Below are 27,393 nucleotides of genomic sequence, written 5' to 3' on the forward strand. Positions count from 1 at the left end.
CAATGGAGGTTTCCTATGAAAATACAGATCTGTCTTTTCTAGGAAAATCAGAAAGCTGCCAGGCAGAAGGAAAGAATTCAGTGGGTCAGTCCCAACTCCTCCCTGATGCTTCCAATGCCAATTGCTATCTTTTTCCTCCCCAATAACGTCATTCACTTTTTTTTTAGCTTGCTATGTATACATTTGAGCTTGTAACCCTGGTCTACAGTGATGAACGAACAGATGTGGTCCCTTGTCCTCACAGGGCTCACAGGTGCTATCATCGTAGGACAGAGAGGGACGGCTATCTCTTCAGGGAGGCCCTACCCTGAGCAACCTGGAGAAGCTTGCTGGGTTGTAGAAAGAGTTGTCTACTATACCCAGGCTACTCCCAGGTGTGGTTAATGGACCAGATCAGCCAGGAGCTCCAGAGAAACGCAGAACCTGCTCCAGATCAGCCGCCTTGGAATATGGATTTTAACAAGATCTCAGTTGTGCATCTTCAAGTCTATACCTCAGAGCCCTCCCGCGGGTAGATGATGCTGTTGACCATGCTGAAGTTGTAGAAAGGCGGGCTGAAGGGACTGCTCTGCCCCGCACCAGTGCTGGCAGGGAAAGGGCTATAATAGGAAGATCTCTGGCTGCTGCCGTTGCTGGTGCTGGTGCTCAGCTGCAAGTTGTCTGAGGCTTCCGAGACGGAGCTGGTGGGAAACGTGCTGCTGGAGGGCAGGTGGGCCCCCTGGATTCCTAGGGGGTGGCCACCAGCGACAGCTCGCTGGGTGCTCCCACTGCTGCTGACACTCAAGGTGCTGAGGCTGCTGAAGAAGGTGTTGAGGCAAGGGGTGGAGGTGAGCACGGGCCCTCCAGGGGAGGAGACACTCTTGGAGCCCTCAGGAGGCTCTGGAGACTGGGAAGGCCTCAGCAGAGCAGAGGGGCTGTCTCCTTCCAGCTTCCCACCCCCTCCAGCCCCTAATCCTGAGGACAGACCCTCTTCCGATTTTGACGCCCCTGCAGCCACTGCAGAGCTGCTGCTGGCCTCAGAACGGCGCTTTCGCTTCCGGCGGAAGTTCCCGTTATCAAACATTTTCTCACAGTTTGGATCCAGGGTCCAGTAATTACCTTTCCCTGTGGAAATGAGAAAGACAGGTGTTAGAGAAGGAGATGGTTTATGCCTGATCATTAAGCTTCTATTTCCAGAGAAGGAGGGCAGACTTTCATTAAACGCTGATGAAGATGCTCAGTCCACTATACTGTCTAGAGCAGCGGTTCTAAACCTGTGGGTCGCAACCCCTTTGGGGGTCGAACGACCCTTTCACAGGGGTCGCCTAAATACATCCTGCATATCAGATATTTACATTATGATTCATAACAGTAGCAAAATTACAGTTATGAAGTAGCAACGAAAATAATTTTATGGTTGGGGGTCACCACAACATGAGGAACTGTATTCAAGGGCCGTGGCATTAGGAAGGTTGAGAACCACTTGTCTAGAGTTATCCGTATGGGGGAGATTTTATTTACCTTCAAACAGAAATCTGGAACAAAGAGGTTCTATCTGCCTTCACCTCCTCCTGGCAGTGTATGTTTCTCAAATTTTAAAACCTAATTCAATTCACAAGGTACTTATAAATTACCCAACACCCTCCCTTCTAGATCCAAATGGAGTGGCCTCGCAAAATCCTGGCGTTACTTAATAGGGATAAGAACAGCCCCCACCTCATAGGTTGGTTGTGAGGATTAAATGGTATCTTTGCCCAGTAGCTGGCAGCACACAGTAAGCAGTGCAAAACCAGTATCTATCATTGTTATTTGCTGAAAGTATATAACACTTGTCCCCAAAAATACTCCAGTGGAAAAAAGGCAACCTCAAATACCCAATCCTGTGCCTTGCTGAACAAAAAAGACAGCAGTTAGTACTCAGCAACCACCTGTATTAGCGTCTTGGATGGCATGTTTGGAGGACCAGGGAACGCCTCTCCTAGAGCCTCTGTATCCCTCCCCCTAGGCAGGAGGTGCCCCCATATATCTTCCAGGTTTTCCCTCCACTGGGCAAATCTCAGGGATCAGGGCCCCATTTAATGCAGGTAGTGCTAGTCTCCTGCTTAGAAAATGTCACTCACAATTTATCTAACACAATCATCTTGGAGGATTTTATCTTCCCAAAGCTCTTTTCACTTCTGGCAAAATCAACTGTCGGTGTTGAAAGTACTATTAAGCACTTATTCTGTACTTAGTGTCTTGCATGGACAGCCTCTGTTACTCCTCACAGCTCCATGGAGATAAGTAATTTATTGCCTCCATTACTCAGATGGGAAACCTGCGGTGCAGACTGGTTAGTAACCTGCCGTATTCCCAGTTAACAGCAGTAGAGCCAGGAATGCTCTACCAGTGATGGCGAACCTTTTGAGCTCGGCGTGTCAGCATTTTGAAAAACCCTAACTTAACTCTGGCGCCATGTCACATATAGAAATTTTTTGATATTTGCAACCATAGTAAAACAAAGATGTATATTTTTGATATTTATGTCATATATTTAAATGCCATTTAACAAAGAAAAATCAACCAAAAAAATGAGTTCGGGTGTCACCTCTGACACGCGTGTCATAGGTTCACCATCACTGCTTCTAGACTCTGCATACCTCGCTACCTCCACAAACTAACACACACGCCTCACACCCATTTTCTCCACTGACACAGTCTCTGTAAAAAGTCTCAGAAAAAAAATGTATTCACAACTACCATCTCAATAATGCCCTCACCTATCAGGGTAATTCTATTGTGCCACCTTCATACCAAGCACTTTGACAAGACACTCTACAGATCCTTGAGCTTTTGGAAGGTCTGAGTAGTGAATGTAAAGTTTATGTGACCATCTCAGGTGCTTTAGAGGCAGAGTTGGAAGATGCACATCTAGAACTGCACGCCTGGTCCAATGCAGTAATCACCAGCCACACGTGGCTGATGGGCACCTGAAAAGTGGCTAATCCGAAGCAAGGTGTGGGGTAGGACACACAGGGTTCTGAAGACTTGGTACCAAAAAGTAATATGAAGTACCTCACTAATAATTTTTATGTTTGTTATAGGTTGAAACAAATTTTGTTTTACATTAAAAAAAAAACATTAAGATGAAATTCACCGGTTTCTTTTTATTAATGTGGCTACTAGAAAACTTAGTCACATGTGGTTTATACTGTATTTCTATTGGAAACCACTGCTCTCGCATGGCTTCAGGTACGAGTAATCTAGGGTATTTATACAATTTACCCAAGATTCTAAATCTCTGGAGTGTGCAACTGAAAGGGTTTCTATTTCTTTTCTTTTTCCATCACAACTCTGTCCATATCTCCCTTGTCCTGGGCTCCATCTGAAAACCTCAAGTAGGATCTGTTTCTCTCTCGTTTCAGCTTTTCCCCACCTCCACCCCCCAGGTAGAGGGAAACAATTACAGCCCCCACTGCACCCGGCCCTCTTCACCCCAGGGCTCAGAGCAGAAAGAAGCAAATGGGGGGGGGGTGAGTTAATTTTTTGCATTTTCAAATACTTAAAGTACGAAAACCACAATTTGCAGGACTCAGCGGATGCCCTCTGATCCCTCTGCCCCCATCTCGTGTCTTTGCCACTTATCCTCTAAAGCAGGGGTCCTCAAACTTTTTAAACAGGGGGCCAGTTCACTGTCCCTCAGACCGTTGGAGGGCCAGACTATAGTTTAAAAAAAAACTATGAACAAATTCCTATGCACACTGCACATATCTCATTTTAAAGTATAAAAACAAAACGGGAACAAATACAATATTTGTATTTGCATGTGGCCCGCGGGCCGTAGTTTGAGGACCCCTGCTCTAAAGCAACGGTTCTCAACCTGTGGCTCGCGACCCCTTTGGGGGGTCGCCTAAGACCATCGGAAAACACATATATAATTACATATTGTTTTTGTGATTAATCACTATGCTTTAATTATGTTCAATTTGTAACAATGAAAATACATCCTGCATATCAGATATTTACATTATGATTCATAACAGTAGCAAAATTACAGTTATGAAGTGGCAACGAAAATAATTTTATGGTTGGGGGGTCACCACAACATGAGGAACTGTATTAAAGGGTCGCGCGGCATTAGGAAGGTTGAGAACCACTTTAGAAGTACTAAAGGTAGGCAGAGGATCTGCTTTGTGAAGGACACCAGAGGCTCAGGAAACGTGCTGGTGCGGGAGGCTCTCACCACCTCTTTTGTGAAACGTGATGGGATTCTCAGCTCAACCGAATCCCTTTATAGTCGCTTTCATCTGAGAGCTCACTGGTTCTCAGTCTACTTCCCCTCCAGCGGCACGGGCGCAGACCCGCCAGCCTCTCCGAGTGGAGACTGGAAATTGGGGGTGAGGGGCGAGCTTCTCCCTCCCCGGGTCCTCGCTCCAAGGGTCCTCTGAAACTTTTCTTTGTCCTGTGGTTTCTCCTCGCCCCAATCAGACGAAGTATGGGTGGTTATCCCTCCACTGGCTCTCATCCCCAGTTAGAACCAGAAGACTCCGCATGGATCTCTAGTCAGCCACGCCGCGAACACCCACCCACCCTGTCCGCACGCGCTGCCCTGCGCTCCGGCCCGGAAGGAAGCACCTGTCCAGCCGCCCTCACCTGGGTCATCCTCGTCGCGGGGCACCTTCTTGAAGCAGTCGTTGAGCGACAGGTTGTGGCGAATGGAGTTCTGCCAGCCCGCCTTGCTGCGCTGGTAGAAGGGGAAGCTGTCGGCCACGTACTGGTAGATGTGGCTGAGCGTGAGCTTGCGCTCGGGCGCGCTCTGAATGGCCATGGCGATGAGCGCCGAGTAGGAGTAGGGCGGCCGCACCATCTTCATCAGGTCCTCGCGGCTGGCCATGGACAGCCAGCCCAGGTCGCAGGGTGCGGCGGGCCCCGAGGGCGCGGCGGGCGCGGCCTGCGCGAGGGACCGCTGGGCGCAGGCGAAGGTGCCGGCGGCGGTCGGCGGCTGCAGGAAGGGCCCGGCTGCGCCCCTGGACGGCGGCGGCGGCGGGGCGCCCAGGTACGCGGCTGCGGCGGCGCCCGGAGAGGCGCCCGCGCTCGGCCCGTTGAGCCACAGGTAGGGGTTGGCGGCGGCGGCGGGCGGGGCGGCGTAGTCGGCCAGTCCGTAGGGCGCCCTTGCGGCCGGGGGGGCGCCCGGGGCGGCGGCGGCCGGGGGCAGGCCGGGCTGCGAGTAGACGCCGAAGTTGTCGCCGCAGTAGAGAGACATGTCGGTGGACGCCGGCGGCTGCGGGGCGGCGGCTGCGGGGGGCGAGCGGGGCTGGTCTCGCCGCTCAGGCAAGAGCATCCCTCTGGGAGCCAAGCCTGCGGCGCTCGGCCCGCGATCTGTGACCGTCGCTCAGGGCGGGGGCGGGCGGATGCGCGGGGCGCCGGCGAGCCGGCCTCTTATACCTGTCGGCGCGCAGCCCCCGGGCCGGGTTGGGCGGTGGCCCCGGGCGGGTTCGCCTCCCCCGCCCCTCCCCGCCCCACCTGCCGCGCGGCCCGGTAGTGCGCCCCGCCCTTGCAGCCCCTCCTCTCTGGGCCCGGAGCCCGGAGCCGGGGAGGCCGGGGGAGACTGGCGACTCCAGGTGTAAGATGAAGAGGACCCCTTCCTAGCTAATATATTCTTAGCACAATCAGGAAATAAAATAACGAATATGAAAACAAAGAGATGATAACCAAGAGCACAAATATTTCTCTTAAGTCCGTGCGTTAACTTTGGATGGCCGCTCAGCCACCTGCCTAATTCCCTGTGGTTTTTCCACCTCCAGCCTCTGCACTTTTTGTGATTGAGGTGCAGGATTCAGGTCTGGTCTCAACTGATCCGCTACCGGCTGAGCATAATGGATGTGACTTACAACTCTTTGGGATACAGTACAGAATAGTTCATATTAACAGGCATCCTCTGGTCAGAGACTGAAATCGGTTTTTAATTTCTCTAAACATATAACTATTTGTTCGTTCACATTCGGGCCGTATTTGTTCATTTTATGTCTGCTGTGTGCATTCCTTCCGTGTGATTAGTTGTCTTCAAAAGCAGAAGGGTGAATGTTTCAAAGACATTTAAATAAGTGGGTTAGGAATTAGCATTTTAAAGCCAAGTTTAATTTATACTCTGTGCAAGAAGCGCTCTTTAAAAAGAAGAAAAGAAGGAAGGGGAGGAGGAGGGAGAAGGGGAGAAGAAGGGGTAGGAGGTCACAAATTACGTGTTACTTTTGTAAAAACGTACTTTTACAAACTACTTCTGTAAATTCTCAAATGCGGTTCCTGCCTGGGAAAACAAACAAAACCAGTATAATCCTGTAGCCACACCACATGTCACGTAATCATTATTTATTGGCACTCAGCAACAATAAGAAAATTGTTGGTTTTTTTTTTTACAAATTAAAACTCTCCCTAAATTTGTTCTTATTCTCAGACAGGTCTGAGATTCTCATTTAAGAAAGAGGGGAGAGGAAACTTTTTCCCCTTACTTGCCAGTTGCAGACTGGCAGCTCAGAGTACTTAATCCTGAACCCACACACCTCCCAACTTGCACTTATTTTCATGAGAAAATTAGTTATGTACTTGGGGAAAAATTATCGTCTTTTGCAGATAACTTCAGGGGGGCAAATGAAATCTACAACTACTTAACTAGCAAATTTTGGTACCTGAGACCCAAATCACACTTCCAATGTAACTATTTTCCCATCTTTTCTGGAACCAGAAAGGAATTATTTGCCAACTCTTAAAGCACACTATTTCTTTCAATCTCCTGACAAATGCTATAGAGTGGACTAGTGATTGCCTTAACTGTATTTTGATTTAACGGTCTAAATGTTTCTTAAGTTAGATAAGCATGGGCTTTCCCCCCCCCCCCCCCCCCCATATAGCCCTAAATGAAGTTGTTTTGTTCTGTTATTCTCTTGGGGTGTTAATAAGGATGACAAGGATAGTCCAGGAAATTGGAAAGTAATTTTTAATGAGTTATAATGCCCAAGTTTAACTTTTATTTTTTCTTGAAGGTAACAGTCTAAACTAAATAGAGAAAGTCCAAAAGAAAAGCTGGGACCCTGGCCATTTTGTCTCAGTGGCTAGAATGTCAGCCTGCGGACTAAAGGTCTGTGGGTTCAATTCCAGTCAAGGACACATACCTTGGTGGCACACTTGCCAATCTATGAGACACATAGATGTTTCCCTCTCTCTGTCTCTCCCTTTACCTTCCACTCTCTCTGAAAATCAATAGAAAAAATGTCCTCAGGTGAGGATTAACAACTACAAAAGCTGGGAACCTAGTTGGCAATAAATTAGGAAAAATTTGGAACAACCTTCCCTTTAGTAATTAGTGTCGTTAAGAATATACCTTCCCTTATTTTTTTGCAAACTGCTTACCCATACACACTTTGCAGTTTTGTAGGGTTATTTTTAAGTCTGATTCTCAATTGAATAGCTCCAAATTATTCTGAGAGGCCATAATTGCAGATTTTTGTTTCTTGCTTTGATTGAAGGTTTTGCCTACTAGAGATACTGTGCAGTATTTTGTTCCTTAACTATACATTATCTTTTTCGGAATTCAGTTTTATTTAAAAATGACAGAGCCACCTAGTGGCTCTTTGCCGCTGTTACAGCGTCTGTCTGGGGTATCTAGAAGTTACTTTTCTATTTTCAATCATATCTTAATTAGGCTAGATTAAAACTATTCTTGGTCACACCCTGTGTTTTTTAATGTCAAAATGATAATAATGTTTTAAAATCTCTATTTTAAAGATTAAACAAATTTTAAAAAACAAGTTCCCCATAGTGTTTTGTCCAAATGTCTTTTCACAGAAAGATAAAATCAAGGTAATTGATTAATGTATCTCGGCTGGTATAAAATAAGGATGGACTGTTCAATATTTTCATCACTGGAAAATAAACATTTGGGATATTATTCTATGCAAAAAAATATCTTTATTTTTCACTAACATTTTATAACATTTTTGTTCTTCTTTGAAATAGCTGAGTGATTTACAGGACAATGGAATGCTGTCATTTTAAATAAATTATGTAACAGAATGTAAAATGTATTACACTCATTAATTTATAGCATCATAGAAACATTGGCACATTAGTGTTTGCTAGTATTTTTACACGTTTCCAGAGGAAGCAAATGTTAATATAAACTGGAAATAGCCTCAGTGCTCTTAACTTCTAATGACTGCCAACTTAGAAGAACACTGAGCTGTGCACAGAGTCAGTCCTCCTATCTCAGCATCATGTGTACCTGTATCATCTATGGAAAGGCCACAGGTGGAAATAATGGAATCTGCTCATGTCTCCTACTTGGTCTTCTGCCGGGAGCCAGTCCATCCTTGCTGTTTCAAGGGACCTGGCATATATGGCATACTGTTCTTAATAAGTTTGCTCACCTTCTTGGCACTATGTGTTTTAACCAAGGTCACCTCTCTGTGAAAGGTTGTTTCCCCAGGTAGGGATTTTCCCCTGAAGTTAGGGAGGGAATAAAACGCCTTAACTAAGTGCCAGGCGGGTAATTAATCACTTTAACTACGAACAATCATGCTTAAGCTGCATAATCTTTACTCCCTGGAATGGAGATAAGAAACGCCATAACCTTTGGAATAGAGATTGATAGGATTGGAATCAACTGGTATAAATACAGATGTAACAAGACAACAGCTCTACAGAACCTAGACAGAACCTACACAGAACCTACACAGAACCTAGAGACAGAAGAACTTCGCTGGAGAGAACATGACAAAAGATCCTGGACAGAAACTGGCAACAGAACCTAGAGACAGAACCTAGCAAGAGAACATGGACACAGAACCTGGCTGGAGATCCTAGCCAGAACTTCGCTGGAGATCCAGACCAGAACTTGGCTGGAGATCCTGGCTAGAGATCCTGGCTAGGCTGCTGATCAACTGAACGCTGTCTCCGTGTCATTCCTTCTTCGCCGACTCCGTCCACACCTTTGGGGACCCCTGGACCTGCTGGGGCTGGACCCCAGCAGTCTTCTGCCTTGCATGAGGTTTTCTCAAGACAAATTCTTTTTAAAAAAATATTCACCCATGCCCTGACCAGCTTGGCTCAGTGGATAGACATCGACCTGCGGACTGAAGGGTGCCAGGTTCGACACCAGTCAAGGGCATGTACCTTGGTTGCGGGTACATCCCTAATAGGGGGCGTACAGGAGGCAGCTGATCAATGTTTCTCTCCCATTAATGTTTCTAACTCTCTATCCCTCTCCCTTCCCCTCTGTAAAAAAAAAAAAAAAAAAAAAAAAAAATCAATAAAATATATTTTTAAAAAAGCATTCACCCAGGAATATGTTTATTGATTCTAGAGAGAGGGGAAAAGAGAGGGTGAGTGAGAGAGAAAGAGAAACATCAATTTGAGCAAGAAATGTTGATTGGTTGCCTGCCGCATACATCCTGACTGGGGTTAAACCTGCAACCTAGGATGTGCTGTTGGAAAATGCCCCAACCAACTGAACCACATGGGCCAGAGCAAAGATAAATCCTTTTATGTAATTTTGTTTTTTTAAACACCTTGTTCACCATAGGATAAACAAACATCAAATTTTTTAAAAAAATATTATCTATTGAATTAAAGAATTACTAATAAATACCACATGAAATATACATAAGCCCACTCAAGGATGTATAAAGTAAGGGCGCGCGCGCACACACACACACACACACACACACACACACACACGGGACTTGGGAAAATTTTCTATAACAAAAAAGGATACTGTAGAAGCATTACTTACATGTGGAGGAAAAACCCAACTCAAAAAAATTACTAGATTAATGGGAAAAAATTTTAGAAAACATCTGTTTTGTTCTCAGTGAGACATAAGAAAGCTTGGCTTTTATGAAACAAAAAATCGGACTAAGATAAAAGGTAAACTCTGGTGCAAATAGGGATGAAACAGGAACTAGAAGTGAGAAAAGATACAAGATAACTTGAATTGTAGTTGAAGAGCAGTTTAGAATAATGAGGTGAGACTAACTACCACATAGGTCAAATATATAAGATGAATTAGTGAATTTATTGTTTTGGTGAGGAAAGGATAGATTATTTAAGAAAATATGCTGAAATGACCAGACCTGGACCCATTAGTTCATTCCTTACTTGCTGTAATTTATTTCCAATTCCCGACCATTCTATTGGTTCTCATTTTAGAGCTGGCAGTGTCATCAATGAGGGGCCAACTGAAGAGCCTTTGTCTCCTCCCATCTATACCTCAAAGGCTGTGACTTACAGGGGACTGAAGCAGAACTCAGAGGGACCATTCATTTGTTCCTTTAACAAAGGCCTCTATTTACTGAGTGTTGATGAGAAACTGAGGCAGCCCTTTTCTCCCAGAACAGTAAGCTTTCCACCAATTTGGAATTCGTCTCCTGTTCCAATACTTTTCCCTTGGAAGCCCTTAATATTGATGTTGCCAAATTGTCCCAGCCAGTCACCCGCTCAGCCCCTGGGGGTTGGGGAAGACTGGGGTGAGCTGCAAGTACAAAGAGGGACAAAAATCAAATCAGGGAGTCTCAGAAGCAGGGGCATGGCCCAGAGATAACCCAGCCTCATTCAACTGACCCCAAGGCTCATGACCCTCTTCCCACTGCAACACTAGGCACAGGAAGTGTAGCAAAAGGGATAAATCCTGAGGATTGTGGAAGCCTGAGGCATCTGGGGATACCACAGACGTTCCACGTAATTAATCCAGAAAAAAATAATCAACCAGCCAAAACATTGGGCTCCAACCAATTCCTTTGAACAATTATGGATCTGCATCCCCTCCCCTCCCCCTGAAGCTCTTCCATTGCCTCCCTGCCCCTCCCTGCTCCTCTGGAATGCTTCCTGGCCTCTGGCTCCAGCCAATTAGCCCATTCCTCAGCTAACTTCTCAGACTCTTCCTTCTGCTCCAGGCTTCCAGAGTGTCTTCAGCTTTCCTTCAGCATTTGCTGTGCACAGCTCCCTGTCCTGGGGCCACCCTAACGGAAGGTTACACGTGTACCACTGCTCCCTCCTCTGGGCAAGAAGGCCCTCTAGCCCTGCTGTCATGCTGGGTGCTGCCCACATACGCCTGGATGGCTCAGCCAACAACCTGGCCCTTATTTCCAGGAACCAACTCCTCTTCTCCAGGTCAGTACTCACTATAGTGGGTATTACCAGATGGGGACCTCACTTTTTTTTTTTAGAGCTAACAATTAAGGAACAGGTACTAAATACTTGGCACTATCTCATTTAATTCTCACAGCAATGCTATCAGATAAGAACCGTTAGCCCATATCTTACAAGCAGCAGGCAGTAAGGAATTTTGCTGTGATCTCCCTGCTCCTGAGTGCAGTCGAGAATCAACCCCAGGCCCTAGTATCCGCCTCTAGTGTTTCTCCAGTGCCCAGTGCAGTGCCTGACATTAATGCACGCTCAATTATTGTTTATTGCTTGACTAAATTAAAGAGCTTTTTAAAAAAGTATAAAAATGGAAAAAGTCTCACCCTACAACCTCCTACCCTTCTTTCCTCTCAGCAATGGCAGTTGCTGGCTCTCAGTGTCTTCTGTTTTCCTCCAGAATGTTCTGAGGTGCTTACCCACACAGCTATACACATTTCACAGTGTACAAAAGTGAAGCCCGTGCTACTCACATGGCTCTGCACCTTCCACGTTCATGAATATATGTTGGATCACTTTCCAAAACAGCCCAGATGTCCCTGCGTGAGCCTAACTCTACCCGCCTGGCAATCCTTTCCTGGGGTCTCAGTGAGGACCCACCGGTATGGCTGTGTGAGTGGCCCATAGCCAGTGTCTGCTCCAATTTGTTTGTGTCTCTCCTTACATGTTGGGCAATATTTTGAATTTAACTTCTTTTTTATGTGTCTTTGGATTATTTCCTTGTTTTAAAAAGATGGCTTAGCCCTGGCTGGTTTGGCTCAGTGGATAGAGCATTGGCCTGTGGACTGAAGGGCCCCAGGTTTGATTCTGGTCAAGGGCACATGCCTGGGTTGCAGGCTTTATCCCCACTCGGGGGTATGCAGGAGGCAGCCGATGATCTCTCTCTCCCTCTCCTTTCCTCTCTGAAATCAATAAAAAAAATATTTTTTTAAAAAAAGATGGCTTAATTTACTTACGACAGGAAACCCCTAGCTGGGGTTTGCTGGGCTGGTGAGTGTGTGACTTTAGTGTCTGACTCTGACAGTGCTACCCGAGGCCACTGTCCTACCACAGCCCGTGCTCCCGCTTTCCTTCACCTTCGCTCACACTGGCTTTGTCTTTTTGTTTTTGCCAATCTTAAAAGGACAACAATATTTCTCAAAATTATTTTCATTATGAATGAATTTCAGTACCTTGTCATATGTCATTTTGATTTCTTTTTTGTGAACTGCCTGCTTTGATATTTTGCCCATTTTTCTGTTTGTGTATCTGTTTTAATTGATGTGTCTGAGCTCTTTGCAATTAAGCATATCAAGGCTGTTGCAAATCATGTAAAACTGTCCCTTCTCTTAGGATTTGTGGTAACTTGCTGTCCTGGCTGTTTTCTTTTCTCTTCTACATCTTCCTCAAGGACATCTGTGTCTCACCTCATCCTTCAAACAGTGTTTTCTTCCCTCAGGTTCCTAACTTCATCCCTCTTATTTTTCTTCTACACATTCTTCATGGGTTGCCACAGCTCCCTCTATGGCTTTAGAACAGTGATGACGAACCTATGACACACGTGTCAGAGGTGACACGCGAACTCATTTTGTTGGTTGATTTTTGCTTGTTAAGTGGCATTTAAATATATTAAAAAATATATCAAAAATATCTTTGTTTTACTATGGTTGCAAATATCAAAAAATTTCTATATGTGACACGGCACCAGAGTTACGTTAGGGTTTTTCAAAATGCTGACACGCCGAGCTCAAAAGGTTCGCCATCACTGCTTTAGAATCTGCAGTGGGCATGGTTTGTTGTAGCTGTGATGGCCTGTTTAATAGCCCTACAGGAAAAGCTCATTATCCCTGGTCCTTGAGGATCAGCCGGCCTGTGAGCTTCTCACTGCTCCTGTGATCTATCTGAGGTGCTGAGTGATGTCAGACAGGTCATGTAAGATCTTCCTCAGGGCTTCTGTAGGTTATCCTTCTTCACAGGGTTGCTTTCTGTGCAGAAACTGTAGCCCTGAAATGGCCACTTTTGGTACCATGAGAGAGAGCCTGCCTACGAATGCAGGTGACCCCACGTACAGTTAAGTGACAGAAGTGAAAACATCCTGGGTCAAAGATTTGAATCCTTTCATCCAGAATCCTCCTTTACCCCCTACCCTTGAACTTCCTGATTTCGTTAGCCAACAAATTTTCTTTTCATTTAATAACTTAGGATGGTGTTTGTTATAGGCTAAATCATGTCTCCCCACCCCACCCCCAAATTCATATGTTGATATTCTAGCTCCTGCTAACTCACAATGTGAGCTAGCAGGAGATGGGGTCTATCTATTTGGAGATAGGGTCTTTAAAGAGTTCATTAGGGCCTGGCCAGTATGGTTTAGTAGTTGAATATCAACCTATGAACCAGAAGGTCACGATTCAATTCCCAGTCAGGGCACAAGCTCAAGTTGCAGGCTCAATCCCCAGTAAGGAGGTTGCAGGAGGCAGTCAATGAATGATTCTCTCTCCCTTTCCCTTCCTCCCTGAAATTAATAAAAATATTTTTAAATATTTTTGAAGTAAAATGAGGTCATCAGAATGGGCCCTAACCCAATGTGACTTTGTCCTTTTAAGAAGCGGTCAGGACAGACATACATGCACACGCAGAAAAAAGCCATATGAAGATACTGGAAGGAGACAGCCATCTACAAGCCGAGGAGAAAGGCCTCAGAGGTACCAACCCCACTGACACCTTGATCCTGAACTTCTAGCTCCAATATACGAAGAAATTGATTTCTGTTGTTTAAGCCAGTCGGTCTATGGTACTGGTACTTTATTTTGGCAGCTTGAGCTGGTTGATTGATACAGGTGAGTTTTTGTCTCTTTCTAAAGAAAGTGCTGGTGACTCTAATCCAGATCTCTTCCATGTGCTCCTGGCCCAGTAAATAACTCCTACTGGATATTTTTTTTCATTTTCTTACAATTCACCTCAAGTACAACATGTCTAAGCAGGTCATCATAATTTTCTTAAAGTCTATTTCTCCTTCTGTATTCCATATCTCTCTGAAGGGCCCCATTCTACCCTTGACCCAGGTATCTAAGTCAGAAACCAGAAATTCTTCTCCCTTCACTCTCTCTGTCCTACTTGCAACACCGAGGTTTAGGCCACCATCATCTGTCTCCTGGATTATTGAAGTTGGCTTCTAATTGGCCTCCCTGCCTCCTCTTGTCACTGTCTAATCAATCCTCTCTCCATACCACTCTCATAATGATTCTGTAAAAGTCATAAACCCTCTCCTGCTTTCATCTCTTTAGTGGCTCCCACTACTCTTTTTTTGTTTTGTTTTGTTTTTGTTTTTAGGAAGGGAGAGGGAGAGAGATAGAAACATCAATGATGAGAGAGAATCACTGATCGGCTGCCTTCTGCATGTCCCTCACTAGAGATCGAGCCCACAAGCCAGGCATGTGCCCTTGACCAGAATTGAACCTGGAACCCTTCAGTTTGCAGGCCAATGCTCTATCCACTGAGCCAAAATGTCCAGGGCTATTTGTAGGCAATTTTTAAAATATCAGAACAAAATTACAACAATAAACACTTGTAAAATAAAACTAGTATTTCACATGTAGAATAATAAATATTTAAAACTACTTTCACATGTAGCACTCTAATGAATAGGGAGATTTAGACCCAAATTATAAAATGTGTCTAGTCATTATCTAGAAACATTTTATATTTTAAAACTCCTAATGTTATAGGAAATATTTTATATTACTTCTGTCAAGGTTTCAGTTAAGTGTTGGTTACAGGTATGGAAAGAGCAGGTAGCCAAGTTCAATCATAGTAGGTTTTCCTTGTTCAGAAGGGCAATGGTAAGCAGGATATCTGCGGTGACCACAGTTGACTAAACTGAATATGGGGGGAAGTGAATACAGAAGGGGTCTGATTTTCTTCTCGACAGATTAGGTTTTTCTGTTACTTTGTTCCTATGCTTTACTTATCCACTGTGGGACTCATTAAAATTTTAATTAGTCACTTGCATAACTTTTTAATTTGTGCCTAAAACCATCTGAGGGGCAAGGACCAGTTGGCTATCTCCTCATTCAGTCATTAATCCCTAACACTGGCTAGAAGTACATGTCCAATAAATATTGAATGAATTTGGTTTAAATTTTATTTAAATTTTAGTGTAATATTAAGGCATTTTCGAATTGAGGAAATGTATTTGTCTTATCTGCTTAGTGGCTGCAGAACTGCTTTTTGAGTTTTATACAGACCAGGTAAGCGCCAGGTGAAGTATAACGGCCCTGTTAGGTCTTAATGCTTCTTTATTTTTAAAAATATATTTTTATTGATTTTTTTACAGAGAGGAAGAGAGAGGGATAGAGAGTTAGAAACATCGATGAGATTCACGCACACCTCCTACTGGGGATGTGCCTGCAACCAAGGTACATGCCTTTGACCGGAATTGAACCTGGGACCTTTCGGTCCACAGGCCGACACTCTATCCATTGAGCCAAAGGGCAATGCTTCTTTGTTATATGCTTCCATAGCACTCTATACTCATCTTTTTAGGTTTCCTCCACATTTTTACTTTAGTTGTTCAGTGATTTGTCTTTCATTGCTAAATGGTAATGAACTCACTGAGGTCCAGGATTATGGTTTACTCACCACTGTATATACTCACTGTCTAGCATAACATCTAGGTGGGCATTCAGATATTAGACATTAGTACAAATAAATGCCCTGACCGGAAATTGAACTGTGACCTCCCAGTTCATATGTGACACTCAACCATTGAGCCATGCTCGCTGGGCTCTTTTTTTTTTTTTTTTAAATCCTTACCCAAGCAGTGAGGATATTTTTTCCATTGATTTTTTAGAGAGAGTGGAAGGATGGGGGGAAGGGAGGGGGGGAGAGAGAGAGGAAGAGAGAGAAGGAGAAGGAGAAGGAGGGGGAGGGAGAGGAAGGGAGAGAGAGGAAGAGGGAGAGAAGGAGAGGGAGGAGGGAGGGGAGGGAAGGGGAGAGAGAGAGAGAGATCATTGTGAGAGAGACACACTGATTGGTTGCCTCCCACACCGCCTATGATGGGTGGGGATCCAACCTGCAACCCAGGTGGGTGCCCTTGACTGGGAATCGAATCCACAAGACAATAAGGTTCTGGTCTGTATCAAATACAATAATCTTAGGAACAAAGCACTGACCACAGAGAGTTTCAATCAAACTGGGTGGGCCTCAGCTGTGGTTCAGCTCCAGACCCATGAAAGCAGTGAAACCATACCAATCCAAGCCATGGCTGGCATCAGGACTGAACACGCTGGTCAGCTACCCCTACCCTAGTGTCATCCAGTCAAACAGAGGCCAGGACCCTAACTCCTTTAGTCACCATGCATAATGGTTTCCCCCTAAAGAACCCATCCCCTGGAAGCCATCAGGAGCCAGGTCTCTGAGCATTAAATTAGCTCACTTGTCTCTGGGCTTGCGCCACCTTCTAGAGCAGCGGTTCTCAACCTGTGGGTCGCGACCTCTTTGGGGGTGGAACGACCCTTTCACAGGGGTCGCCTAAGACCATCGGAAAACACATATATAATTACATATTGTTTTAGTGATTAATCACTATGCTTTAATTATGTTCAATTTGTAACAATGCAAATACATCCTGCATATTAGATCTTTACATTACAATTCATAACAGTAGCAAAATTAAAGTTATGAAGCGGCAACGAAAATAACTTTATGGTTGGGGGTCACCACAACATGAGGAACTGTATTAAAGGGTCGCGGCCTTAGGAAGGTTGAGAACCACTGATCTAGAATGAAACCCTTGCTTTCTTTGCGGCAGGCTCCTGTTCCTGTCTTATGGGGCTTTGATGAGCGCAGGCAAAGGGACCCCTTCAGTTGGGTAACACATCTTTCTGTTGGCATTCAAGAAAGCCAGGCTGGTCTTCTCAGTGGATCTGGGTCTTTGTTCAGCAGTTAAAAGCTGTGCGTGCACGTCTAGGCAGCACCTTTCAAGGGCCGTCACTTTTACTCCGAAGCCAATGAGGCTTAGGTAGCTCCCAAGTTAGCAGAAAACACCCAGGCCCACGTCACCTGGAGGCTACGGAGACTGGGGACTGATGGCCTCACAGGAATCCCCGAGTGGAAAAAAAAAACAAATACAGGCACCAACAAAGGCAAAAGATATTGCACACCGGGCTACTGCGATTTTGTACATTTCGCGAATGTCAAGCCCAGGGAGGCCTGTGTGGCGGCCTCACACACTCAAGGGACCTAAATAACCACAAAGGATGGTCTGAAATGGAAACTTTCTAACTAAAAGCAGGCTCGTCCTAGGCTACAATCGTCCCTGACAAGTCAACCTTTGCTTTAATCGAGCCCATTGTCTTCTCGCACCGAAGACCACGTGCCTTTGGAAAGTCAGGGTATCTTTCTTTTTTTCCAGACCCTCAGGGCGCAACCTAGGCACCAGGGCGGACCACAATCCTCGCCCAGTGGATTAAAGAAGCATGTGCCTATCATTTCACTTTTTAGCCAATCCCAGCAATTTCCCCCAACTCGCTTTCTCCCGCCTCCCTAATCTGTCACGAAAGGATTTCACGTAAACCAATACGTCTTTCCCTTTGCCTCTAATGTACAACATAAGGTGCAGAACTGCCATTTTCCAGAGCATTTTTCTCAATCCCTTTACATTTTGCTTCCCAGCAATTGTCAGTTGGGCTCAAATAAAGTCAAAAATCCTCTACAGCCGTGGTTCTCAACCTTCTGGCCCTTTAAATACAGTTCCTCGTGTTGTGACCCAACCATAAAATTATTTTCGCTGCCACTTCACAACTGTAATGTTGCTACTGTTATGAATCGCAATGCAAACATCTGGTATGCAGGATGGTCTTAGGGGACCCCTGTGAAAGGGGTCGCGACCCACAGGTTGAGAACCGCTGCTCTACAGGTTTGAATGTTTCTCACGTTGACAATTTTAACACATTTAATTCTGTATCAAATTTAAAGGTATTTTCTCCCCACTTTTCTCAGAAAAACTCAGAATCAGAGAAAAACTGGGAAGCTGATAGTAGGCGGATGCAAGATGCCCGCCAACAGCTCAGAGCCTGGGTCCCTCCACCAGGGAGACCGGGGACAGCGCTGCAGACCAGGCCTCGGCGGCCGCAGCCACGCCCGACACTCACCCTCGGCGCTGTCCGGGCAGCGGAAGGTCCGGCAGAGAGGCAGAGGAAGTCCAGCATCCAGCCAGCAGTTACGGCCTCGGCCTCCGCCACCAGGCCCGCGTCCTTCTCTTTCGCGGGGGCCCCACCTCCACCTGGTCCTGGAGCAGCTCCTGGCACTCCACATGCTCCTGTAGTCTCTCACCGTTTCCCACAGCCCCGCCTCCGAGGGTCCCGCCCCTTGGCCCCTGTTTTGTTTTTGTTAATCCTCACCCCGAGGTATTTTTCCATTGATTTTTTTTTTTTTTTTTTTTTTTTTTTTTTTTTTAGATGGAGTGAAAGGGAGGGGAGAGACAGAAAGAGAAACATCAACATGAGAGAGACATGGACTGGTTGCCTCCCACATGCACCCTGACCAGGGCTGGGGATCAAGCCTGCAATCAAGGTACATGCCCTTGACCAAAATTGAACCCGGAACCCTTCAGTCCACAGGCTGACACTCTATCCACTGAGCCAAACCAGCTAGGGCTCCCACTGCTCTTAAGATAAAGTCCAGCCTGGCCAGCGTGGCTCAGTGGTTGAGATCCAAGCAATGAACCAGAAGGTCATGGTTAGATTCCTGGTCAGGGCCCATACTAGGCTTGTGGGCTGATCCCTGGTGTGGGGCATGCAGGAAGCAGCTGATCAATGATTCTCCTCATCTCTACCCATCTCCCTATCTCTATCTCTATCTCTATCTCTATCTCTATCTCTATCTCTATCTCTATCTATCTCTCTATCTCTCTATCTCTCTCCCTTCCTCCCTCCTCTCTGAAATAAATAAAAGGATAAAGTCCAAACTCTGTAAGTGATCCTGGGAGAGGCAGCTCATTCTGTAAGCTGATCCAAAACTGAAAATAAATTCCTCAACTAATGATCAGCTTAGTAACAGTGATGCTCAGCTTAATGGTGCTTATTTTAAAATTAAGATGAAGACAAATTTCTACATTAGTAAAACAGTTTTAACCATCATGACAAATTGCAACTTACATGGGAATGGAAAAAGGCACATAATTGCCCCATTTGATAGGTTTGACTGTTATTCACAAAGGTTGATTCAAGGAGCCATCTGAAGTAATCCTTAGGATCTGTTGTAAATTTGTGAAGACATAATCCAAGATTACATTCAAAACGGAACAGAGCAAGGATTCTTGTGCCCTGACTACTGCCGCTGGATGCTGCCTGTGAAATCCTGACCCCAATCCTGTCAAGTGTTTTTCACGCTCTTCAAAATATTTCCGGCAAATATTTCAGGTGAGTTTATAACCCAGTTCACTTATAAATTCAAGAAATAGTTATTGAGAAGGACAGACCCTGTCCCTGATTCCAAACAAACAGGATAAACCATGAGTCCCTACTCCCACATAGCCTCAGACAAGGAAGAGTTTCCACCCAAAATGACCCAGAGGACCAAGGGACCTAGGCTACAGGCTTACAGTTGTCAAGGTCACTGTATCTGGCTTGAGAATACTGAAATAATCTTGTCTTTTAAGGGTAAGTAGGGCTTTCAGAGGAGGAAGACTTATCTGTAAAATACGCTAACTTGCAAATCCTCACCAATCATGCAGATGATGTCCATGGAGACAGAAGTTTTCTTATAAAGATTTAATTCTTCTCCTATCTTAAAAAGACAGACCTGGGGCTGCATATGAAGCAGTAGTCACTGCCCAACACTTCATAAAGTTGAAAAGATTGAGAAGACAGTGACCTATGGCTAACATAACTTGACAATTTAACTGCCTGGTGGATCCTCCGGCCTCTCTGCTGTGCCAAGACTTCCCCAGTGTACGCAGTGGATCGTGTTGGCTCTCCAGCCTGAATGAAGGGCGTTCATTCCTTTACTGAACCAGCCACAACCCCAGCACCCTCCGTGCTTTTCCTAATGCATTGTTCCCATGTCTTGTCATGTTTTGCTATGAATGAATCAATAAATTAAAAAAATTACCGCCGTGGACAGTGTGGCTCAGTTGGCTGAGCGTTGTCCTGTGCACAGAGCTTTTGATTCCCGGTCAGGGCACATGCCTGGGTTGCAGGCTGGATCCCCAGGACAGGGCATACAGGAGGCAGCCAATTGATTCTCACATTGATATTTCTCTTTGAAATCAATAAAAACATATAAATATTTTTAAGTTAAAAAGTCAGTTCTCTTCCTCAAATGTAGTGGGCAGGTCAAGATATATCTATGAGCCCTAGCTGGTTTGGTTCAGTGGATAGAGTGTCAGCCTGAAGACTGAAGGGTCCCAGGTTCAATTCCGGTCAAGAGCACATGCCTGAGTTTCGGCTTGATCTCCAGTAGGGGACATGCAGGAGGCAGATGATCAATGATTCTCTCTCATCATTGATGTTCCTCTCTCTCTCTCTCCCTTCCTCTCTGAAATCAATATATATATATATAATATATCAAAGATATATCTATGATCCTAATTCGGCCTGTCTGACAAACACACAGATGAGCTGATTTTTTTTTAAATATATTTTATTGATTTTTTAAAGAGAGGAAGGGAGAGAGATAGAGAGCTAGAAACATCGATGAGAGAGAAACATCGATCAGCTGCCTCCTGCACATCTCCCACTGGGGATGTGCCCGCAACCCAGGTACATGCCCCTGACCGGAACCGAACCTGGGACCCCTCAGTCCGCAGGCCGACGCTCTATCCACTGAGCCAAACTAGTTTCGGCCAGGTGAGCTGATTTTATAATAATCATGGCTTCGGCAGTTTGCTAGCCTCCGTTACATATAAAACCTTTGTATAAGCTTCAGATGCATTTTACTGGTTTACTGCCCCTCTTTTTAGCCAACCTCCAGTGGAACCAGATTCATTCTTCTAATTTCAGTCCCCACAGCCTTTCTGTCCTGGAGCCCTTTACTTTTTTTCCTACTTTTTAAGATTGGTAATTGCCTTTCATATAATAGGTACCCCATAGATAGTTTTTGATGATAATGATGATGATAAACTTGACCTTATGGCTGCTTCCTGACTCTATGATTACTTGGGTCAACCCCACTCAGCCAGGCTAAAATTGAAGAAGCTGGATTGACCTAATTTTTCAATCAGTATTTCCCAGTCTGTGGTAGACCTTGTTAAAATACAGATTCCTGTCCTAGCCGGTTTTGCTCAGTGGATAGAGCATCAGCCTCCAGACTGAAGGGGTCCCAGGTTTGATTCCGGTCAAGGACACATGCCGGGTTGTGGGCTCGATCCCCAACAGGGGGTGTGCAGGAGGCAGTCATTCAATGATTCTCACTCATCATGGATGTTTCTATCTCTCTGTCCCTCTCCCTTCCTCTCTGAAATCAATAAAAATATATTTTTTAAAAAATACAGATTCCTTGGTCCCACCCCCATGGAGTCTGACTCTCTAGGGTGGGGTACCTCAGGCTGTATAACCTCCATTCTCCCCCTCTCCCCATTACCCTGACACTTGAGTTTGGGAGCATAATTGCCTACTCAAAACTTTTAAAATGAGAGAAAATATTGCTTTATAGATACACATAAATGATAAAGCAGTGATTCTCAAGTTGGGGAGATTAGAGAGAACCATCAAAAATCAAAGTGTTGCCCTGGCTGGGTGGCTCAGTTGATTGGGGCATCCTCCTATACACCAAAAGATGGTGGTTCTATTCCGGGGCAGGGCACATATTTACATTGCAGGTTTGATCCCCAGTCAGGGCAAGTACAGGAGGCAACCTGATCATTATTTCTCTCTCACATTGATTTTTTTTTCTTTCTTTCTTTCCTCTCTCTCTAAAAATCAATGAAAATATATCCTCAGTTGAGGATTAAAACAAAAATATCAAAATCTTTTTCAAGTCATAAGTCCTGCTCCTTGTCCTTGTCTCTTTTGGAGAGGACTGCCATGCGGGCCTGGACCAGTAGGTGTGTGCCTGTAGCACCCCTCAGAAAGTCAGGGGCAGCGGGAGACAGTTGACAGCCATGCTGAGGAGCAAAGAGCATACAAGGGGCAGAAATAATCAAGGAACACTTTTTATAAATGTGTTTGTATACATTTTTTTTTAAAGAAGGGAAGATTTTTGGGGGAGGGGGAATTTTTTAATCCATAATAGAGAGTTGGAAGGTGAAAATGGAGTGAACTTGAATGCATAGAAAATCATCGTGGGAAGCTAGTTAGATCTACCCTCCTAAAGCAGATCCCCCCCGCAGACCGAGAATGCAGCCTCAGAAGCATTTGGGCCCTAGAGCAGCATGTCCCAGGTGTCTGGTTTCTGCAATTGAAGAGACCTGGGCTCAGGTCTCAGTTTTGCTGCTTATGAAGCTTAGGGAATAGAACCACCAGTAAGAATCTGAGTCTTCATTTTCTCTGGAGTAAGATGGCAGCTGAAATTGTTAAAAAGATTAAAAGTGATCATGTGCATAAAGCACTAAGTGATAGCTTTTATTATTGACTATTTTTAATTTTTTAAATTGATAACCTGAGAATGAAGTGTACTGCTTTTGATCATAGTTAAAGCATGGATTAAGGACTTAATAATAATTACTAGTAGTAAAGTTACTAGTAATTATTAGTAAATAGTTATTAGTAACAAAAATTAGTAATTTCATTATTTTCTAGAGCTCCTTATATTTGGGGGAGATCGAGTCTGTAATATGAGTTATAATTTTCCCCAATATTCTCTTATGACTTTGTAGTGTTTTGTTTTATTTTTACTCCGCAGATGTCATTTTACATCATCCTATTTAAGGGCTTCTGGGTGTTGCATCATAGTTGTCAGGCTTCCGCATTCTGAAATTAGGAAGCAGTTCTCGCATGCTTCCTTCTAGTTCTTTTGCAGTTTCTTTTATTACATTCAAATCTCTGTTCCACTGTGACTCATCTGGGTGTGAGATAAGGCTTCAATTTTATTTTTTCAGAAGGCCACCCAGATGTCCTAACACCATCTATTGATTAGTCCCCTTAGGTTGTTTGGGCTTGTAGATCAGATAAAACAGGTTGGTGTTGAGTTCTGATGGCAGGGTGACTGATATTCAATAACGATGAACCTGAGTCTTCAATAAAAATTAAATCATGTTGTTGTGTAGCCTCTTTTAAGAGGGAAAGGAGTGAATGGTTTATATAGAATGATTTTAAATGCTCATTTACCATTTTGTTATTGTTGTTTAAGGGCAATTATTTGAAAGTTTACATCTCATTGCCCAATAGCCAAAATAACTCTTATACAAAGTAGAAAATGAAACACTCGTTTTCTTATTTTTAAGCTCTGAGATGGTAAAAATTCCTTGGTAACTAAAATGAATATGAAAACCTCAGAGAAAACCTGTCCTCAGTGGCTGCGTGGGGCCTGGCCAGCTGGCCTCACACACTAGTGTTCTGAGATCAGAGCCCTGAGATTCAAGAATTCTGAAACTCTCAGTAGAAAGAAGCCTGGGGCCAATATATAGGCCAATCAACAGTGTGATTTTTCTCCCAGCCCTTATCAAGACTGAATATAAACAAAGTTTGCTAATATGATAAATAAAAAATATCTTATTTATTATTTTACCTTGCTGCTTTAAATTTTAGTAATCTATATATATAAAACTCTAAAATGCAAATAGACCGAACAGCAGAACAACCGAATAACTGAACAACCAAACAACTGGTTGCTATAATGTGCACTGACCACCAGGGGGCACACACAAAACATGGTGGGTGTCGGCCGTGACAGGATGGTGGAGCAGGTGAGTGGGGGTGCCAGACCAAGGCGGGGCACCGATCGCTGTCATTGGGGTGAGTCTCTGGTGGTTATTGAAAATTATTTGCTCCTGTGCACACTGCAGTCCCACCTGGCGCTTGCACCTGCTGCCAGTGCTGGCCCTGCTCACACCGGCTGCTGGTCCTGATACTTTGGCGCCATCAGCGGGTGTGAGCAGCAGCTGCTGGCCCTGATCACCCCTGAGGGCTTCTCCACCTCCCCCTGCTCCTGAGGGGTGATCAGGGCAGCAGCATCTGCTCACACCTGCTGCTAATGCCAGCCCCAATCACACCACACCATAAGCGGGTGCAAGTAAGACCCGCACCATCAGCATGTGGGAGCGGCAGCAGCGAGAGTGGGGCTGCCGGCAGACAGGGGACCAGGGGCTGCGGTGGGAGGGGCCAGGTGGGGTGCAGAGGATGGGTCGAGACCCACCCCTGTGCCCACTGCAGCCTCACGGCCCACACTTCCTTTCAAGGTGCACGAATTCATGCACTGGGCCCCTAGTTTCATATATTTTTTGATGTGTATTCTTTTTCTATGAATAATATCCTTTGTGCATTATTATTGAATTGCTTGACTTTTTGTTATCTATACTAATAATAGGGTAATATGCAAATTGGTTGAAATGCCATCACATAACAACCGATCAGCACGCTGCATGCGCAACAGGTGCAGGTGGGCTGGGATTTGCTACGTCGGGTCAGGGGCAGGGGTTGGGCCACAGCGGGGGCCTCCGTGCACCTGCACCAGGGTTCCACAGGCCTCTGCTGTGGCCTGGCCCCGGGGGTTCACAGGCCTCCCCCGGCTCTGGCCTACCATCAAGGAGCCCCGGATGGGTGGGCGGGGCCTACCTCTTTGGGGCGATGGATCGTGGGGTTCTGCACTGTGACAGGGCACAGGCCAGCCTGGGGGACCCCCCCAAGTGCATGAATTTTGTGGACTGGGCCACCAGTGTGTTTATAGGAATCTTTGCATTAAGTCCATGATAGACAAATCACTTAGCTTCTCTAAGCCTCAGTTTTCTCATTTGGAGAATGAGAACAATAATGCTAATGTGGATTTTAATTGTTAACCTGCATTGAGCACTTGCTGCAGGCACTTTGCTAAGCAGCTATCCTGGTTCAGGATGCTAGTCCATAAGGTGCCTCTGTAAAAATTACGAAAGGTGTCCCCTCCTCATGTGGGCACCACCCTGCACTAGGGCACAGGGCTTGGAGAGCAGGCAGTGGATTTCAGCCCTACTTATCGACTTAGTTACTTGCCCTCATCCAGGGCTCACCTGCCCAGCTGCTCATGGAGCAAGTCACAGAGCAAGTCAGTGGTGACTTTGCGGCCCTCACGGCACTCCGCATGGTGCCTGACAGATAATATACCCTTATTAAATGTACTAATGGGAGCCTTCAGTCTGCTGTGTACTGCAAAGATTGCTTCCAGTGTTGGCATTTGGCATTTGATTTTGCTTGTGGTGTTTGCTAACCTACCCAATTTTTATGCAATCAGATTTCTTTAGGTTGCCATTATGAGTTAGGTTATGACTTTTGTTTCAGTTAGCATTACAACAACAAAACAATTTAGATAACCACTCCAGTGTTAATTAGGGAGCAGGCTAACTTAAAGAGACCCCAAAATACAAGATTGTGCTGTGTATGTCTCTCACCGAACAGGCTGAGCTTGGGAAGTGGCTCTGTGCCAAGGCTTCCGGTAACCCCATGTTCTGTTAGAACATGGAAAGGCCAAGGGAGCAGAAATAGAAAACAAGCAATTTTCTTTAAAAGAACAGACATTCATTTCCACTTAAATCCCACTGGAACATAGTCATTTGGACACGCCTGACTACAAAGAAAGCTGGAAAATTTAGTCCCCAGTTGGGTGGCCTGTGCCCTGCTGAAGCCGGTTGCCTGGCAGTCAGAGGCCTGGCTCCCGTGCTAAAAGAAGAAAGGAAAGCACACCAGTCCACACCACACCTCTCAGACCCTGTGTTCTCATGTATGACAGTGCTTGCTTGCTGAACTCACTTCTGGATAACTTTTGCTCAAGCTGCAAAATTTCAGTTCTTATAGATGAAGTTTTTTTGGTGTGTGTGTGTGTGTGTATGTGTGTGTATGTTTCCTCCCCAACACTCCCTCCCCCCCCCTCCCCGCCCAAGCTCTTTTGTTGGGGTTAGTTATAAGAGGTAAGTCAGAATTAGGAAAAGAAAAGAGAAATAATACTCCTTGCCTTCCGAGCGTCTTGGCAAATTCTCCTTCCTGGGCCTGGGCCACCTCCCAGTCTGTCAGCCAGTTAATTGCTACCTGCTCTTCAGATGCCAGTTCAAAACCCCATCCTCAAAACAGTGCCCAGCTCCTTCCCTCCTCTGTCTCCCAAAGTAAATGAGGGCCCCTTTACCATCAGCTCCTGTTACTTTTATTCACAGCACTCTCACACAGAGTAGGTGCTCAATGAATGTTTGCTGGATGAATGAACGAATGAATGTTGAGAGAGGAAGACAGAGGAGCTTTGAGAGAAGGAGGCTGAGATAAACATAACTGATACCTTAGCATGGCCATGGGTGGCCTCTCACAGGGTCAGGTGGGCTGGACGTGGGGAGGGGCAAGCAGAGCCAGACAGGCCTGCTGGACGCTGCTGAGCTCCACGTGCTCTGCACTGCAGTCCCAAGTTGTCCATGGGTGGGGCCGAGAAGGTGACACCCCTCTCAGGACAGAGGGGTGCTGTGAGAAGTGCTTGCTCCAAGTCCAGTGCCAGCTCGAGACCTCTGTCCCTTTAGAAGGGGCATGGACACTTAGTAATTGATTGTTAAATTAGTGAAATGTTCTGTGTTGGAATTTTCCCAACCTTTGCTGTGAAATAAAATTACTTGTTCCTTTACTTCATCCGTTTTTCTTGAATGAAGCTAAATCCTCTGTCAGAGAGTCACATAGACAATTTGGTTGTTGACCTACAAGTGACACTGACATTTAAGGAAAAACTACACAGTCGTCCACCTTATCTGGGGAGGCGACATTCCAGACCCCAGAGGAAGCCTAAAGCTGCGGACAGCACTGACTCCATGTAGCCGGTGCCTCTTCCTATACACACACCTGTGATAAAGTTTAATTTATAAATTAGGCACAATAAGAGCTTAACAATAACTAACAATAAATAGCACAACTGCAGCAATATACTGTAATAAAAGTTAGTGAATGTGCATACCGTCTCTCTCATCCCCGCTCCCCCACCCCATCTTCCCAGTAATTTTTATATATTTCATTGCAAACCTATTTCTGAACTTATGTGACCACCCCTTATTACAGTAAATGTCTTGCTGTCTTGTTTCAGCGGTTCCTTTCTGAAGTCTTCGTATATGCTCAGTGCTTTCTTGAACATCACATTGATTGAAACACATTTTCTGTTCATATTTTCCACCCA

At 45.2% G+C, this 27,393-nt stretch overlaps 1 protein-coding gene across 1 annotated transcript; it reads right to left on the reverse strand.

The window, feature by feature from the left end:
* Positions 1–487: 487 nt before the first annotated feature.
* On the reverse strand, positions 488–5,221 carry FOXI3 (forkhead box I3). The gene is made up of 2 exons (XM_059686045.1): positions 4,612–5,221; positions 488–1,104 (listed from the first exon to the last, which is right to left on the reverse strand). Exons 1-2 carry the CDS (start codon positions 5,219–5,221, stop codon positions 488–490), a joined length of 1,227 nt encoding a protein of 408 aa, XP_059542028.1.
* Between the last annotated feature and the right edge of the window lie 22,172 nt (positions 5,222–27,393).

Source organism: Myotis daubentonii, chromosome 3, assembly GCF_963259705.1.
Source record: "Myotis daubentonii chromosome 3, mMyoDau2.1, whole genome shotgun sequence".
NCBI lineage: Eukaryota > Metazoa > Chordata > Mammalia > Chiroptera > Vespertilionidae > Myotis > Myotis daubentonii.

Bases quoted from the DNA above. Each gene is read 5' to 3' on its own strand.
- FOXI3 (XM_059686045.1), bottom strand. From the start codon at position 5,221: ATGTCTCTCTACTGCGGCGACAACTTCGGCGTCTACTCGCAGCCCGGC. The intron at 1,105-4,611 runs GTGAGGGCGGCT...TCATTTCCACAG, and splicing joins CCGCGACGAGGATGACCCAG to GGAAAGGTAATTACTGGACC.